We start from the raw sequence: 13,390 nt of genomic DNA on the forward strand, positions 1-13,390 counted from the left end.
CCCCCCCTCTCTCTCTCTATGTATATATACACAGTTCTTTCTGGCTGTTGATTGGCTGAGAAAAGTATGATATTCTATTGATATCGGAACTCCAACCGTTTACAGTTCGCTTGCGGTATTTCTCACAGTGAATGTTGTAGCGGAGCCCAAATCCACTATAATTTTATAAATAGTATTGTTTTTGTGTCTTGGAATGTAGTTTTAAGAGTTTTTTAGGCTAGAATCTAGCCGTTAAGCCTTCAAATATGCAGTTTGATAATAAAAAGGAGTACTCTACTTTAACATAATACAGTGAGCTTTAAATACAGTAGTACTATAAGCTTTTAATAAAGCAACTTAACGTTCCTTCGTTACTAGTTCTAAAGTGGCGCTTTTGAATTAGTAACAGAGGCTCGTTTAGACTTCAAATATGCAGTTTGATAATAAAAAGGAGTACTCTAACATAATACAGTGAGCTTTTAATACAGTAGTACAATAAGCTTTTAATAAAGCAACTTAACGTTCCTTTGTTACTAGTTCTAAAGTGACGCTTTTGAATTAGTAACAGAGGCTTGGGCTCAGCTGTTAAACTGTCAAACTGAGATTTGAATCCATGGTAGAAGGCAGTAGTTCTCACAAAAGAGGGTTTTTGAAGACACTCCATTGTTGTTTCATATGTATTTACACACTTGTGGTGTTGAACTGTTGTATAAATGCAATAACACACACGCTGTGAACACCTGCGGCCCTTTGTGCCTACGACCAAATCACAGCCGTGACGATATACAAACGTATCGCACAGGTACTCATGTGATATTGCTCATATAAATTTTATTTTTCACAGTCTAAACTCTTTCTCTTTCTTTATACATACACCTCAAATTAATAAATATGAATGATTAAATATTAAATAAATATTACAACGTATGTACACTCAAACCACAATTTATTTAGACACCTCAGAACTCAGAGTTGAACGGAGTCAGAACAAATTCATCTTGATAATGTCAGATAACTTTAATAGAAAGGTATGTAACAAAACATGGTCAGGTCAAAGTGTCAATTCAAATCTTCGGTCACCAATTTGTATAAATTTTACTGGTAGTCCACTGTATGACGAATTTTTGGGTATAATATCTCACAGTTTATTTTGCTATCCTCACTTTATCACTTTAAATTATCCATAGTGTCCTGTACCCACTAGTGAAAAAATATCCAAAGTTATATAATTTTACTGAACTGATTCCCAGACATGCAAACACACTTGCCAACTGAAGTTTAAATGAAAGATGCTATTAAAATGGCTGTGTTAACATTTTAAAAACTCATGAGGATCACAAAAACTATTTAATGGCCAAATAAAAAGCCTATTAAAATCAGTGCTATTTTCACCATGTCGTTTATTTTTAAATTGTCAGCAAAATCGTCTCGAATATAGGGTTAATGTTTAATACATCGCCCAACACTACCTAGTACTATGTCCAAAAAAGCTTTTAGGTATTCTTTTAAGAAGAAATTCTCAAAACACTGTTCCAAGAACTTTCAAACAAGGCAAAACCTGTTTTTTTTTTATCTCCTTTGCTTTGCTCCTCCTCTCTTTCACTTCAACGGTTCTTCTTTTTCATGGATTTTTAGAGAATGAGCTAAAACTGGACCGGGATTGAGAGTATGTGTGTGAAGCCGGTCTTTGATGTCTAAGAATGTGCCCATAATTAGCAAAGTTAGGTCAGGAGACATGGACACACAGCAGATTTAAGCAAAAACACATCAGCATGTGTATTCCCAGAAGCTCACAGAGACTCTGGAGAGCAGACTCACAAAAGAGTAAGTCTGTAAAAAATTAAAACTGGCTCCAGGCCTGAAGATAACTTTTTAGACTTTATTTATTAGAGCTAGAAAGAATCGGAGCGCTACAATAGGCTGACGTTCATTAAGTACAAACCACATAATATAAAGAAATGAAAGCTTCAACAATACATTCTCTTACTGCCTTGTGGGTGCAGAAACTAATCTCCCATTTATTAGAGGATAAAGCTCTTATTTGTGGTACTAAAAGCATGCTGTGCAATATTTGACCGTTAGTTTCACCTCAGGACCAAACTTTCATTCTCCTGCATCTGGCTTGCGTGATCTATTGATCCGAACCCAGCGACAAGCTCTCTGGTCCCATACAAAGTCGCAATCTGTCCCCCATCCATTCATGTTTTTCTCCTTTCATCCGTCCACCAACTAGCATCTCATCCCACCTCTACCCACGAGGGTCAATGGCATCCCATCGGCCCTGACTCCATTTTGCGCCCCATTGGCAGCCATGACGGGGGCGTCCACAGCCCATAAAGCATAATGAACATGAATCTTTATTTTATGAGAACAATAACACCCTGGCCTGGCCATGGCCGCCCTCCCAGCCTGTCAGTCCTCACAAAGAGCCCCCAGTATCCATCAATCCATGCGGCCAGAGGGGCTGCTCCATTGTGTAGCCTAATTACACACCACTTTAGAGCAGTTGGAGGCCTTGGGGTGGAGTGTGTCAGCACGTGTGTGTGCATGTGCGAGATATAGAGGGAATCCTGGGGTGAGCATATGGCCGCTCTCGAACCCAGGTGCAGGGGAGGAGAAAAGGCTAAAACATCCCGCTGGAGGCGAATTCCACCAGCACAGAGGAAATGATGGAGAAAGTTAAAGGATGTGGAGGACTAATGGCAATTACCAGCTATTCTGACCAGCTTTTATGGCATTGCAAGCATCTGTCTGCACGCAGTCTAAATATCAATGGAGATTTCAACTTTATTTTTAAACTGTAAGATCTTCTGATGCTAGTAGGTATGTAGATGTTGGAGAAAAATAGCTGGACGAAGAACAGAAATCAGTCCAAAATGAATAAGTACAACCATATCCATCTCTTAACTTTCAACACCACATGGCCATGAAAACTCACAGAAACTCAGAACAAAGAGGCAAAGCACTGACCTCAGCCAAAACGTCTGTGATTAGGTTTGACATTCATATTTACTAACAAGTCTGACTCTAAAAATGTCTGTGATTAAGTTTGACATTCATATTTACTAACAGGTCTGACTCTCAAATTGTCCTGTCCACACAAAAGCTTACAGTAGAAGCTTGAATACTTTTGTATGAATAAGTAACCAAAATTAAAGCCAATTTTTCTATGAATAGCACACATGACACCAGCCATCACTGCGATTGTGGAAAATATTACTGATAAATCCTTGTTTGGCATTGGAGATTACCATACACTGACCTAAGAATCATTTTCCCTGATATTATTTAAGCAATTATGTTGTGTGTTGCACACGTGTGTCGACTATAAATGTCTTATTCGTAAATGAATAACTCTTTTGATCTGAAATTGTTTGTGATTCAGACACTGAATTGTCTGCAGAATTGTCTCACAATGAAATGGTAACGAAAAGAGTGTTTTTGAAAACTAAATGGTACTAGACAGAAAATAAAAAGAGCACTGGATGAGGTGGATATTTACATACAATGCACTGTAGGAAACAAAACCGGATGTCTTTTATCATTTGTAAGCGATAAAGCAGCTCTTTATTGGATGTGTAGCTTGTGAATGAAAAGCACACCCTGTAGTGCACATAAAGATTGTTTCTATCCTTATATATCCAACAGTATCAAAAAAAGTATCAAAATACGGGGACACATTGATATGAGAGGCCTGAACTCGGCTAAATTAACCCACATTGCATTCAAATACTTAATTAAATCACAACACAAACATCCCCAAAGTGCACACCATTGCAACACTACCCTATTCGTTCACTGCTATTGCAAGTACACATTACATATCTGAATTTGCTCTCAAAATGTGGTTATGAAAATTGGTTGTTTGGTGAAAGAATGCAGTTGTCAAACTCTGTATTTAGCGCTCTCAAACAAGACTGAATGATGTATGCAGCTGCCGTGTAAACAGTCAAGAAGAATATCAGTCACCCTGGTGGACAAAATATGACTGCATATGCCAAACACCTGTGAGCTAAAAAAAAGGACTGAAAGTTCATACTGTGTTATGGTTAACTGGTTCAACCAGATCCCCACCAGGTTGGCTAAGAAACTCTATAACATATGTGTTAAACTCTGCCATCGTCCCACAGAGTTTAGCTCCAACATACCTCCCTGGAAGTTTCTAGCACTTCTAAAATCTTTGATTAGCTGGATCAGGTGAGTTTAATTAGGATTGGAACTAAACTCTGTGGGGCAGAGTGGCCTTCCAGGTGCCTAGTTTGACACCCCTGCTCTGCAAGGTCAGTCTTGGATTTACTGTAATGGTTTTACTGGTTAAAAAATGAGAATCGTACCAGTTTTAATGGAAACTGTAACGGTGCCAGTTGGTCTCTACTGGTAATTGGACGCCTTCTATTGGTGTCTTGTAAAAACCACTAAATCCTAATGGAATATGTCCCAAAACACACTACAGAAAAACATTTTTAATGGTTTTAATAGTTAAAAGTTAATGGTTTGTAATGTTTGTAATGGTATTTGTAGTGAAAACCATTAGAATTTCTGTGATGGTTTCTATTGTTTTTTTTTTTTTTTTCATCAAAATAAAAGTGTTCTAGAGATAAGGACTTACTTGGGTAGGTGGTGTTAGAGCACGTAGTACAACCAGCTGGATCATTCCTCTCAGGTTGCCCTCCATGGACATGGATCTCCGCAGGGTCTCCATAGCCTCATGGTTGGACTTCCCCAAAAGGGTCTCACCATTAACAGCAATCAGCTGGTCATTGACACGTAGACGCCCATCCTAAACAAAAAAGGCATAATTAGAAGTCAGAATCTTTATTTAGCATCACAAGACCATTTCCAAAAATTTAAGTTTGATTTCTTTTAGCGACTTCCACATTGGTGAATCAAATCAGCAATCTTTTAGCTACCAGGCCTGAGGTACAAAAGATAGTTCACCTAAAAATGGAAACTCTGTTAATGTGTTTATAATCCTGTATGACTTCTGTGGAACACCAAAAAAAGATATTCTGTGAAATTTTGACCATACAATGAAAGTCAATAGGGTCCAGTGTAGTTTTTCAACATAAAAGTAAGTCATGAGGGTGAATAAATGATGACACATCTTTATATTTGGGTAAACTACAGTGGTATGCGAAGGTTTGCGAACCCCTTGCAGGGGGGTGAAGACCTTTTGAAGTTGAAGATCAAGATAAATTGTACTTAATTTGTCTTCTGAGAAACATGCAAGTATCTTCTGTTGCTTCCAAAGGGCAGTACTAAATGGAAAAAGAAGTATATTTCAACAAAATAAGAAAAATTTGGACATTTTGTTCAAAAGTTTTCAACCCTTAATGCATCTTGTTTCCTTCTGGAGCTTCAGTGAATGTTTGAACCTTTTTTAATAGTTGTGTTTGTCCTCAGTGTGAAAAGATGGATCTCAAAATCATACAGTCACTGCTGGAAAGGGTTCAAATATGCAAAAGATGCTGGACAACTGAAGAATCAGCAAGACCTGGAGGATATTTTCTGAAGAACAGTGCTCAGTTTAACTGTTCAGGGATTCATGAACAACCATCACAAAACAAAACAAAAAAAAAAACAGTCGTAGATCATCAAGGTAACCACACACAGTATTAAGAACAAAGGGATCCCAAACTTTTAAAGGGGTTATTGAATAATTTCAGCATTTTTTTTTTTTTTTTGTCTTGTGGAGTACATGTAAAATCTTTCAAATATCTTACTCAGGACAGTACTAAATAAAAAATAGCATGCATTTTGTATGATCTATCTTATTTTGTTAAAATTATTCACATTTCACAGATTCTGCGAGGGGTTCCCAAACTTTTGCATGCCACTGTACCTCTTTAACAATTACAGTACACTGGACCATGGACCAGCTCTAATGTACATCTGGATTTGGGACTTTTTATCTGTGAGAAGACCTTGACAATGTCCTAGTTTCTCTAATCTCTAATGTATTTCCTCATATTCTCATCTCAGCTCTCTGCTTTCCATGGGCATATTATCCTCAGCTGAGTCTGCAGAGGCATTCTGTCAAGGAGTAAATTTCCCACAATCCAGCAGCTCTGTCTCTCTGGTACTGTATAAGCACATTATAAGACATGCATATTACATGGCATATAAAAAGCCCTAAAGTTCATTACAATTAATATTAATTAGTGTTTTCACTGCAGAGGCCTCTGATCTGCTTCCTCTGTCTCCAGGCGAGAGAGAGAGAAAGCTCAGAGTCACATGAGGGTTAACGCAAGAACTTGCAAAACGCCTCAGACATATAGACAAAAATGCTGATCATTAACCAACTGTACAAACTAAAGATGATGAAGTACACTGAAAACACTGTTTTGCTGAGACTCTGTCCACATTGAAGACTTAATATTACTTGCTATAGAGCAAAATGTACAATTTCAGTGGTCCTGGTTTTTGGTTTTGTTTTAGTTTCCGATTTAAAATGACAGCGCCATAAAAAAACAATGACTCATTGATTATACAATACAAAATATGTTATATACAGTATATATTATTGATTAAAAACATGGCACTGGAGGTAAGAGCCTTGAACTATTTACAGTATGAGTCATCGTAATTTCTCTATGAAGAAAATGAATGTGATTTTTACTTCCCGACCTATAGTGGTAACAGAGAACCACACGGTTAATCACAGTTTACTGAAATAACACACACCCACAGACTCGCTGAGTCCTGGCAGCGTGCACTTTGTGCCCTTGCTCTCTATAAATGAAGGAGATGTGCTTTCATTACCAAGGCCTTTGGGTGGAAAGATGTCCTGTTCTCGTGACACCATGAGTCACAGAGAATTAGGGATCCTTATTAGAGGCATGATCTAATTTTCGAACTTGATTCTGTGAAATCACACAATCTGTCTGCAGTTTGCAGTGCCGTTTTAAAATGAATACATCTGTCTCACATTCTTTAACCACTTACATGTATAATCATTTAATAGAGGCGGTACTGCATTGATTGATTCCTTAATCATTCTGCGTGGGATTCTAAAACTCTAACATTAAGTATTAAACTTCTACAATTTATTCAGCTTCAATTACTTAACATACAGAGTCCATGCAAATGTTCAGCTTTACTAGATATGCATTTTGCTTATTACTTATAGTGCATGCCTGTAATTCACCTTAATGGTAGAGGTGGGCATTTTAGAAGATGGGAGTAAACTGCAACAACCAATTCACTACTGAAGAGACCAAAACTAGCCATTTAAGAAAAAAAACTCATCTAAATCATTATTCTGAATACTGTGGAAACGTTTATGCCTTGATGTCTATGTTGATTATGACACTGGTGTGGGTATATAAAGCAGGCCTGTGTAAATCCTTGTGGACCAAGTTTATGTTCTAACAGAATAGTTGATGGCTATTTTGAGAAACAGTGGAGATGAGACTAGTGGTGGTGAATAAACAGCAGGAAATGAGGTATTGATCCAGATCAAACTGGTCTTCATGCTAGACCAGAGCCAATTCATGCAGGTAAAAAGTGTTTAGATAACATATTGGCTTAAAAAAAAAAAAAACAGCCCACAAAGTTTCTGAAATTATATTAAAAAAATATTTTACTAAACATTTACTTAAGCAAAAATACACATTAACTGTTTTCTACAAATGCAACTGTTTAACTTTCTAAGACTTCCTAAGGCTTTTGTTAAAGGATAAGTTCACTTTCAGAATATTTTTTATTTTATTTTTACTCACGCCCCCTAATCCTAGATATCCGTGATTTTTTTTAAAGATTTTTTAAAGAAATTAAGAATTTTGAGGAAAGCATTCCAGGATTTTTTCCATATAGTGGACTTCAATGGGATCCAACAAGTAAAGGTCCAAACTGCAGTTTCAGTGCAGCTTTAAAGGGCTCTACACTCTCCCAGCTGAGGAATAAGAGTCTTATCTAGTGAAACAATCTGTTCAGTTCAATCATTTTCTTTAAAAAAAAAACAAAAAACATTAATGTTCAAAATTATTCAACCCCCTAAAGTCAAATTTGGTGCAGATTCTTTTATTGTTTAAAACCACCAATAAACTCTACTTGGAAGTGCTTAGAGGCTTCTGTCACTTCTCTACTGCAATCTTGTCCCATTCCTCAACTGTAAAAGCTTTCAGATCACTGATAATCTCTGGTTTTCACTTTGCCACTGCCTTCTTCTAACTGAACCAAATATGTTCAATGAGAATTAAATCTGGAGTATGAACAGGCCACTCAAGAACATTCCATGACTGATCCCTGAACCAAGCATAAGTAGATCTTGATGTATACTTTGGGATCCATGATATCCTTCATACGCTCATGTTTTCCACTTCCTGCTACAGTAAAATAACCACATAACAGGGCTGGTCCACCTCAATGTTTGACGATGGAGATGGTGTTTTTCAGCTTATAAGCACTGTCTATTTTTGCACCAGACATGATGCTGATCCATGGGTCCAAAAAGTTCCAGTTTGGTCACATTACTCCATAAAACATTTTTCCAGAACTCCACAGGTTTATCCAAATGAATTATAGTATGTTCAAGTCGTCCTTATTGTTCTTCTTGGTCAAGAGTGGCGTTTGGCAAGATGCCTCAACATGAAGGCCATACTTGTCTAGTGTTCTTTCATCTCGCAAGTCTTTGGCTGTACATTTTTCTTAGTTGCTCGGATCATATTATGAGTTTGTGCTCAAAGGTTTTCTGGTACAACACGCTTTAAACTAAGGAATAAGGCGGCCAGCTGTGTCTCTAGGAACTTTTAATGTCTTGGAAATATTCATACAGCCTTAGACTTTCTAATAAAATAAAACTATTTCTCCTCTATAGCTTTTGTGAGAGCTCTGTCGACTTACCACATTTGCTATTCAACTTCAGTATGCGTAACTGCTCAAGCTAATTCTGTTTTTTAAATAGAGTTTCTAAAAGCTTAATTGTGTTTTAAGACAATTTAATTCCCTACCATAAAAAAGACGTTGAATAGGGGTTTAATAATTATAACACAGCTGTGTTATTAAAGAATCCTATAACTCAAAAACATTACATTACATTGACATTACCGTCCTGGATCTTCAGAAAAGCTTGTGTTTGTAAAGTACTGCAGTCTCTGGGGGGTTGAGTAATTTTGACTGCAACTGTACATTTTCATTTTTTTTTTTAGAAAAAGATTGACAGATTGTTTTGATAGATAAGACCCTTATTCCTTGGCTGGGATCTTGTAGAGCTCTTTGAAGCTGCATTGAAACTCCAATTGGGACCTTCAACCCGTTGATCCCCATTGAAGTCCACTATATGGAGAACAATCCTGGAATCTTATCCTCAAAAACCTCAAAAGATAATATAACTAAATAAATAACTAAAAAAAAATAAAGCTAACCAGAATTGAAAACAATTTATCTGCTGAAATAAGCCCAAGGCCAAATCAATGGTGTAGAAAAGCAAAAGTACAAGAGAATAAAACGCTCTAGGACATGTTCGGTACATAATATAACTGCTGCCACATGGCATTTCCCTCAGTTTTGTAAGTGCAAGCTAACAGTAACTTTGCAAGTAGACGCTGCCGTTCACCCCAGCCTCTTCTAGCCTTCCCACTTCGGCTCTGGGGAGAAGATGCATCCCACCCACAGACTCGGGCCACTTCCAACTCATTAACATGGGCTCGGAGAGTTTTTAATTAGCATTAATGTGCTGAAGCTAACACAGGCAGCGCTCCACCATTTCTGAACTCTCTCACTGGGGACTGGATGGGGAATTAGAAACGTGTTACCCAGAGTTCCACTGTGCTATGATAACTCAGACGCATCACCTTGCCGTGGTTCCCTCTACCCCCCTCTCAATGGGATCATCTGACTCTGAAGCTTCAGAATGATAGCGATTTAAGAAGTTCTTTTCTTGCCACACAACCTCGGAAACCCAAAAGCAGCTTTTCCAACCAAAAGGCCTGACAAAGCAAAGCGAGGAGATGCTTCAGTCAGGTGCAAATCAAACCCTTATCTTCACAAGTAAACTTCACACACCCGTGCACATGAATGTGAATGCTTTGGGCAGATGCGCGCACACACACAGACAAATCCACATGTCTGACAAGCACATTTTCACTTGGCTGAGCAAAGCAGTAGCTGGAAGAATTTTATTGAGACTGGTTCGCATAAAATCTGTGCAGCCCACTGAGACATTCATGTATAGACATCATGTCACTTATCTTGTGGTTAAAGAAAAAAAAACACAGAGTGCAGATTTCCAATCATTTGAACACCTGCAAAAATCCATATCATCGAGATTAATGTTATTTAAACAAACGGGCACAACCACCCAATCTGTCTTCAGTACCATGTGACCAAATGTAAAACTGGAAAATGAACAGGTGCAGTTGGAAAAAAAACATGTTAGTACTGACAGAAAGATGAGCCTATAGAAATACACAAGAAGGGTCCACTCAGCACCCCTGCTGACAGTCCTGATCCCGTCTGTTAGGGTCAAATGAAACCCTATTCAGTGGAGGGGACAGAGGTCAGAGGTCAAGGGAACCAAAACACATGCCAAGAGTAGCTAACAGGGATCGTGACCTATTTACAGTCTCAACTCACAAGCCTAAAGCCATGTTTAACACTGTGAGGACATCTAATAGATCTTCATGAGTGTCTTGGTCATGGAAAAAAAATTCAAACACATATTTTACTTATTAACACGTTTTATTACCTCTCTCATTTTACAAGGGATGCCATTCTTCTGACTTTGTCCTTTGACCTCCTAAGTTGCGATGGCCCCCAAAAAGTATTTAAATACTTCAGCCATAAGTTTGCTTCTTTTTATCTTTCTTTCTTTACTTACTTATTTAAAAAATAATTTTCTTATGCTCATTAAGGCTGCATTTATTTAATTAAAAACAATAAAAACAGTATCAATTTTTTGTTTGGCTGAAGTTTTTTGCTTGATTTTTTCTCAAATCTTTTGTAACAATACAAGGTACTTACCGATCCATTTAAAGCATCCTTGCTGAATAAAAATATTTTTAAATAAAGAAGAAATTAAGAAATTAAGACAGTTCAAAAGTATGGCATCTGTAAGATCTTTTTTTTTTTTTTAAGTCTCTTCTGCTCACCAAGACTGCATTTATTTGATTTAAAAAATGTAATAAAAACAGTAATATTGTGAAATATTATTACAAATTAAAATGAATGCTTTTTGTTTTAAAATGTAATTTATCCTAGTTTTCTTGCTTATTTTTTTAAGAAACGGAAGGAAGTTCAAATGAACAGTGTTTTAACAAAGTTAAAAGAACAGCATTTATTTAAAATAGAATTTTTTGTAACAATGAAAAAGTCTTTAATATACTACCAGTCAAAAGTTTTTGAATAGTAATATTTTTAATGTTTTTTAAAGTCTCTTTTGCTCCCCAAGCCTGCATTTATTTGATCCAAAGTACAGCAAAAACAGTAACATTTAGAAATATTTTTACTATTTCAAAGAACTGTTTTCTATTTGAATATATTTTAAAATGTCATGTATTTCTGTGAACAAAGCTACATTTTTAGCATTATTACTCCAGTCACATGACTCTTCAGAAATCATTCTAATATTCTGATTTGGTGCTCAAAAAACTTTTATTTTTATTATTTTGTTAAGTAACTTTTTTCAGGTTTCTTTGATAAATAGAAAATTCAAAAGAACAGCATTTATCTGAAATATAAATCATTGGCAACATTATAAATGTCTTTATCATCACGTTTGATGAATTTAAAGCATCTTTGCTTGTGTTGAATACAATATCAGTCAAAAGTTTTTTAATGTTTTTTTAAAGTCTCTTTTGCTTACCAAGCCTGCATTTATTTGATTCAAAGCACAGCAGAAACAGTAAAATGCTGAAATATTTTTACTATTTAAAATAACTGTTTTCTATTTGAATACATTTTAAAATGTAATTTATTTTTGTGATCAAAGCTGGCTGTATGAATTACTATAATTTCTCCACCCCCCGAAAAAAATGTATACTGACTCCAAGCTTTTAAATGGTATGTTACAAAGGTTTTTTATTTCAGAGAAATGCAGATCTTTGGATCGTTCTATTCATCAAAGAATTAAATATAAAAAAAAAATAATATTGATAATAATATTAATGATAATAAATGTTTCTTCAACAGCAAATAAGCATATTAGAATGATTTCTGAAGGATCATGTGGCTAAAGTAATGATGCTGAAAATTTAGCTTTGGTCACAGGAATAAATTACATTTTAAAATATATACAAATAGAAAGTTGTTTTAAATAGTAAAAATATTTCACAATATTACTGCTTTTTTTTTTGGATGACTAAAGATTTGTGCTGTTAACTCAAAGGTGCTACCACATGAAATGACAAGTTCCATTCCTGTTTTGACATATTACTTATTGAAATGAATATTGGGGTGGATTTATTGATTATCGTGGGTTACTATTTCACAGAGATCATTTAATTGGACCCAAGAAAAAAAAAAAAAAAGTTGTGAGATGTGTTACCTTAAAAGCTGCTCCTCCGTGGATGATGGACTTGATGAAGATACCCAGGTCCTCGCCGGTCTCACGGGACTTATTACCCTTCAGGCTGACCCCTAACCCAGCTGAGCCCGAATCATTGAGAGGGACCTCAAACATCAGCTGCTCCTTGCCTTCCTCAGACAGCAGCAAGCGGGCCTGCTCCTCTTTCTGAAGGGAAAACAACAATGACGGAAGAGAATGAGACGAGGAAGAAGACAGGTCATTCCATTCGAACATAAAAAGCCCACTATTTTAGCAGAGAATAGCTCAACCTTTTCATGCCTCTTTTCTGTCTGTGATGGCAATGGGGTCATTTAGAAACATAATCCATTCTCCATTATGGAGTCCACACACTCAGCTTCCCGCTGCATTCTCCCTCCCGCTTTTCCCCATTTCCTTTCTTTTCTCTTTGTCTGTTCTCTTGCCATAATGATGCTAAAATTACCTGTACATCTCTTCGGCAAAAGTTTGTTTTAAAATCAATGTTAATAAAAGGGAGGGGAAAAATGACATTATTATATCTGCGTGGTAAAAATTATTTTTACGTCGCCACAGGAACAGGCTTTCTTTGCAGAGAAGAAAGGAAAGCAAATAGAGGAGAAAATGGGTTTAAAAAGGTCTAAAAGAAGTATGTATTTGATCTATATAATGGCATAGTTTCTGCTGGAAAGACATAATGAGAGAGAGAGAGTGAGAGAGAGAGAAAGAGATTCTGACGCCAAAGTGTCTAACAGTGTTTAATGGTACAAGTTACACATCATACTATTTGTCTGAGCATCCTGATGCACATTAAATAAGACATATCTTCAAAAACAGGTTTTTCCTTGCTCTTTTAATATATATATATATATATATATAGTTTGATGTACCATGTAATCATACTCTAATGCTCCCTCCTCAGTCCAAAAG

The 13,390-nt window shown here is 36.4% G+C and overlaps 1 protein-coding gene across 2 annotated transcripts in view; it reads right to left on the bottom strand.

The window, feature by feature from the left end:
• Positions 1–13,390, bottom strand: part of pard3bb (par-3 family cell polarity regulator beta b) — a 456,057-nt gene that overhangs the window by 230,240 nt on the left and 212,427 nt on the right. For both annotated transcript variants that reach the window (XM_073845438.1, XM_073845437.1), the window contains exons 12-13: positions 12,464–12,649; positions 4,589–4,759 (exon numbers count right to left, since the gene is read on the bottom strand). In XM_073845438.1, the coding sequence (XP_073701539.1) occupies positions 4,589–4,759; positions 12,464–12,649 (357 nt within the window). The remainder of the gene's footprint in view (positions 1–4,588; positions 4,760–12,463; positions 12,650–13,390) is intronic.

The sequence above is a fragment of the Garra rufa genome, chromosome 8 (assembly GCF_049309525.1).
Source record: "Garra rufa chromosome 8, GarRuf1.0, whole genome shotgun sequence".
NCBI lineage: Eukaryota > Metazoa > Chordata > Actinopteri > Cypriniformes > Cyprinidae > Garra > Garra rufa.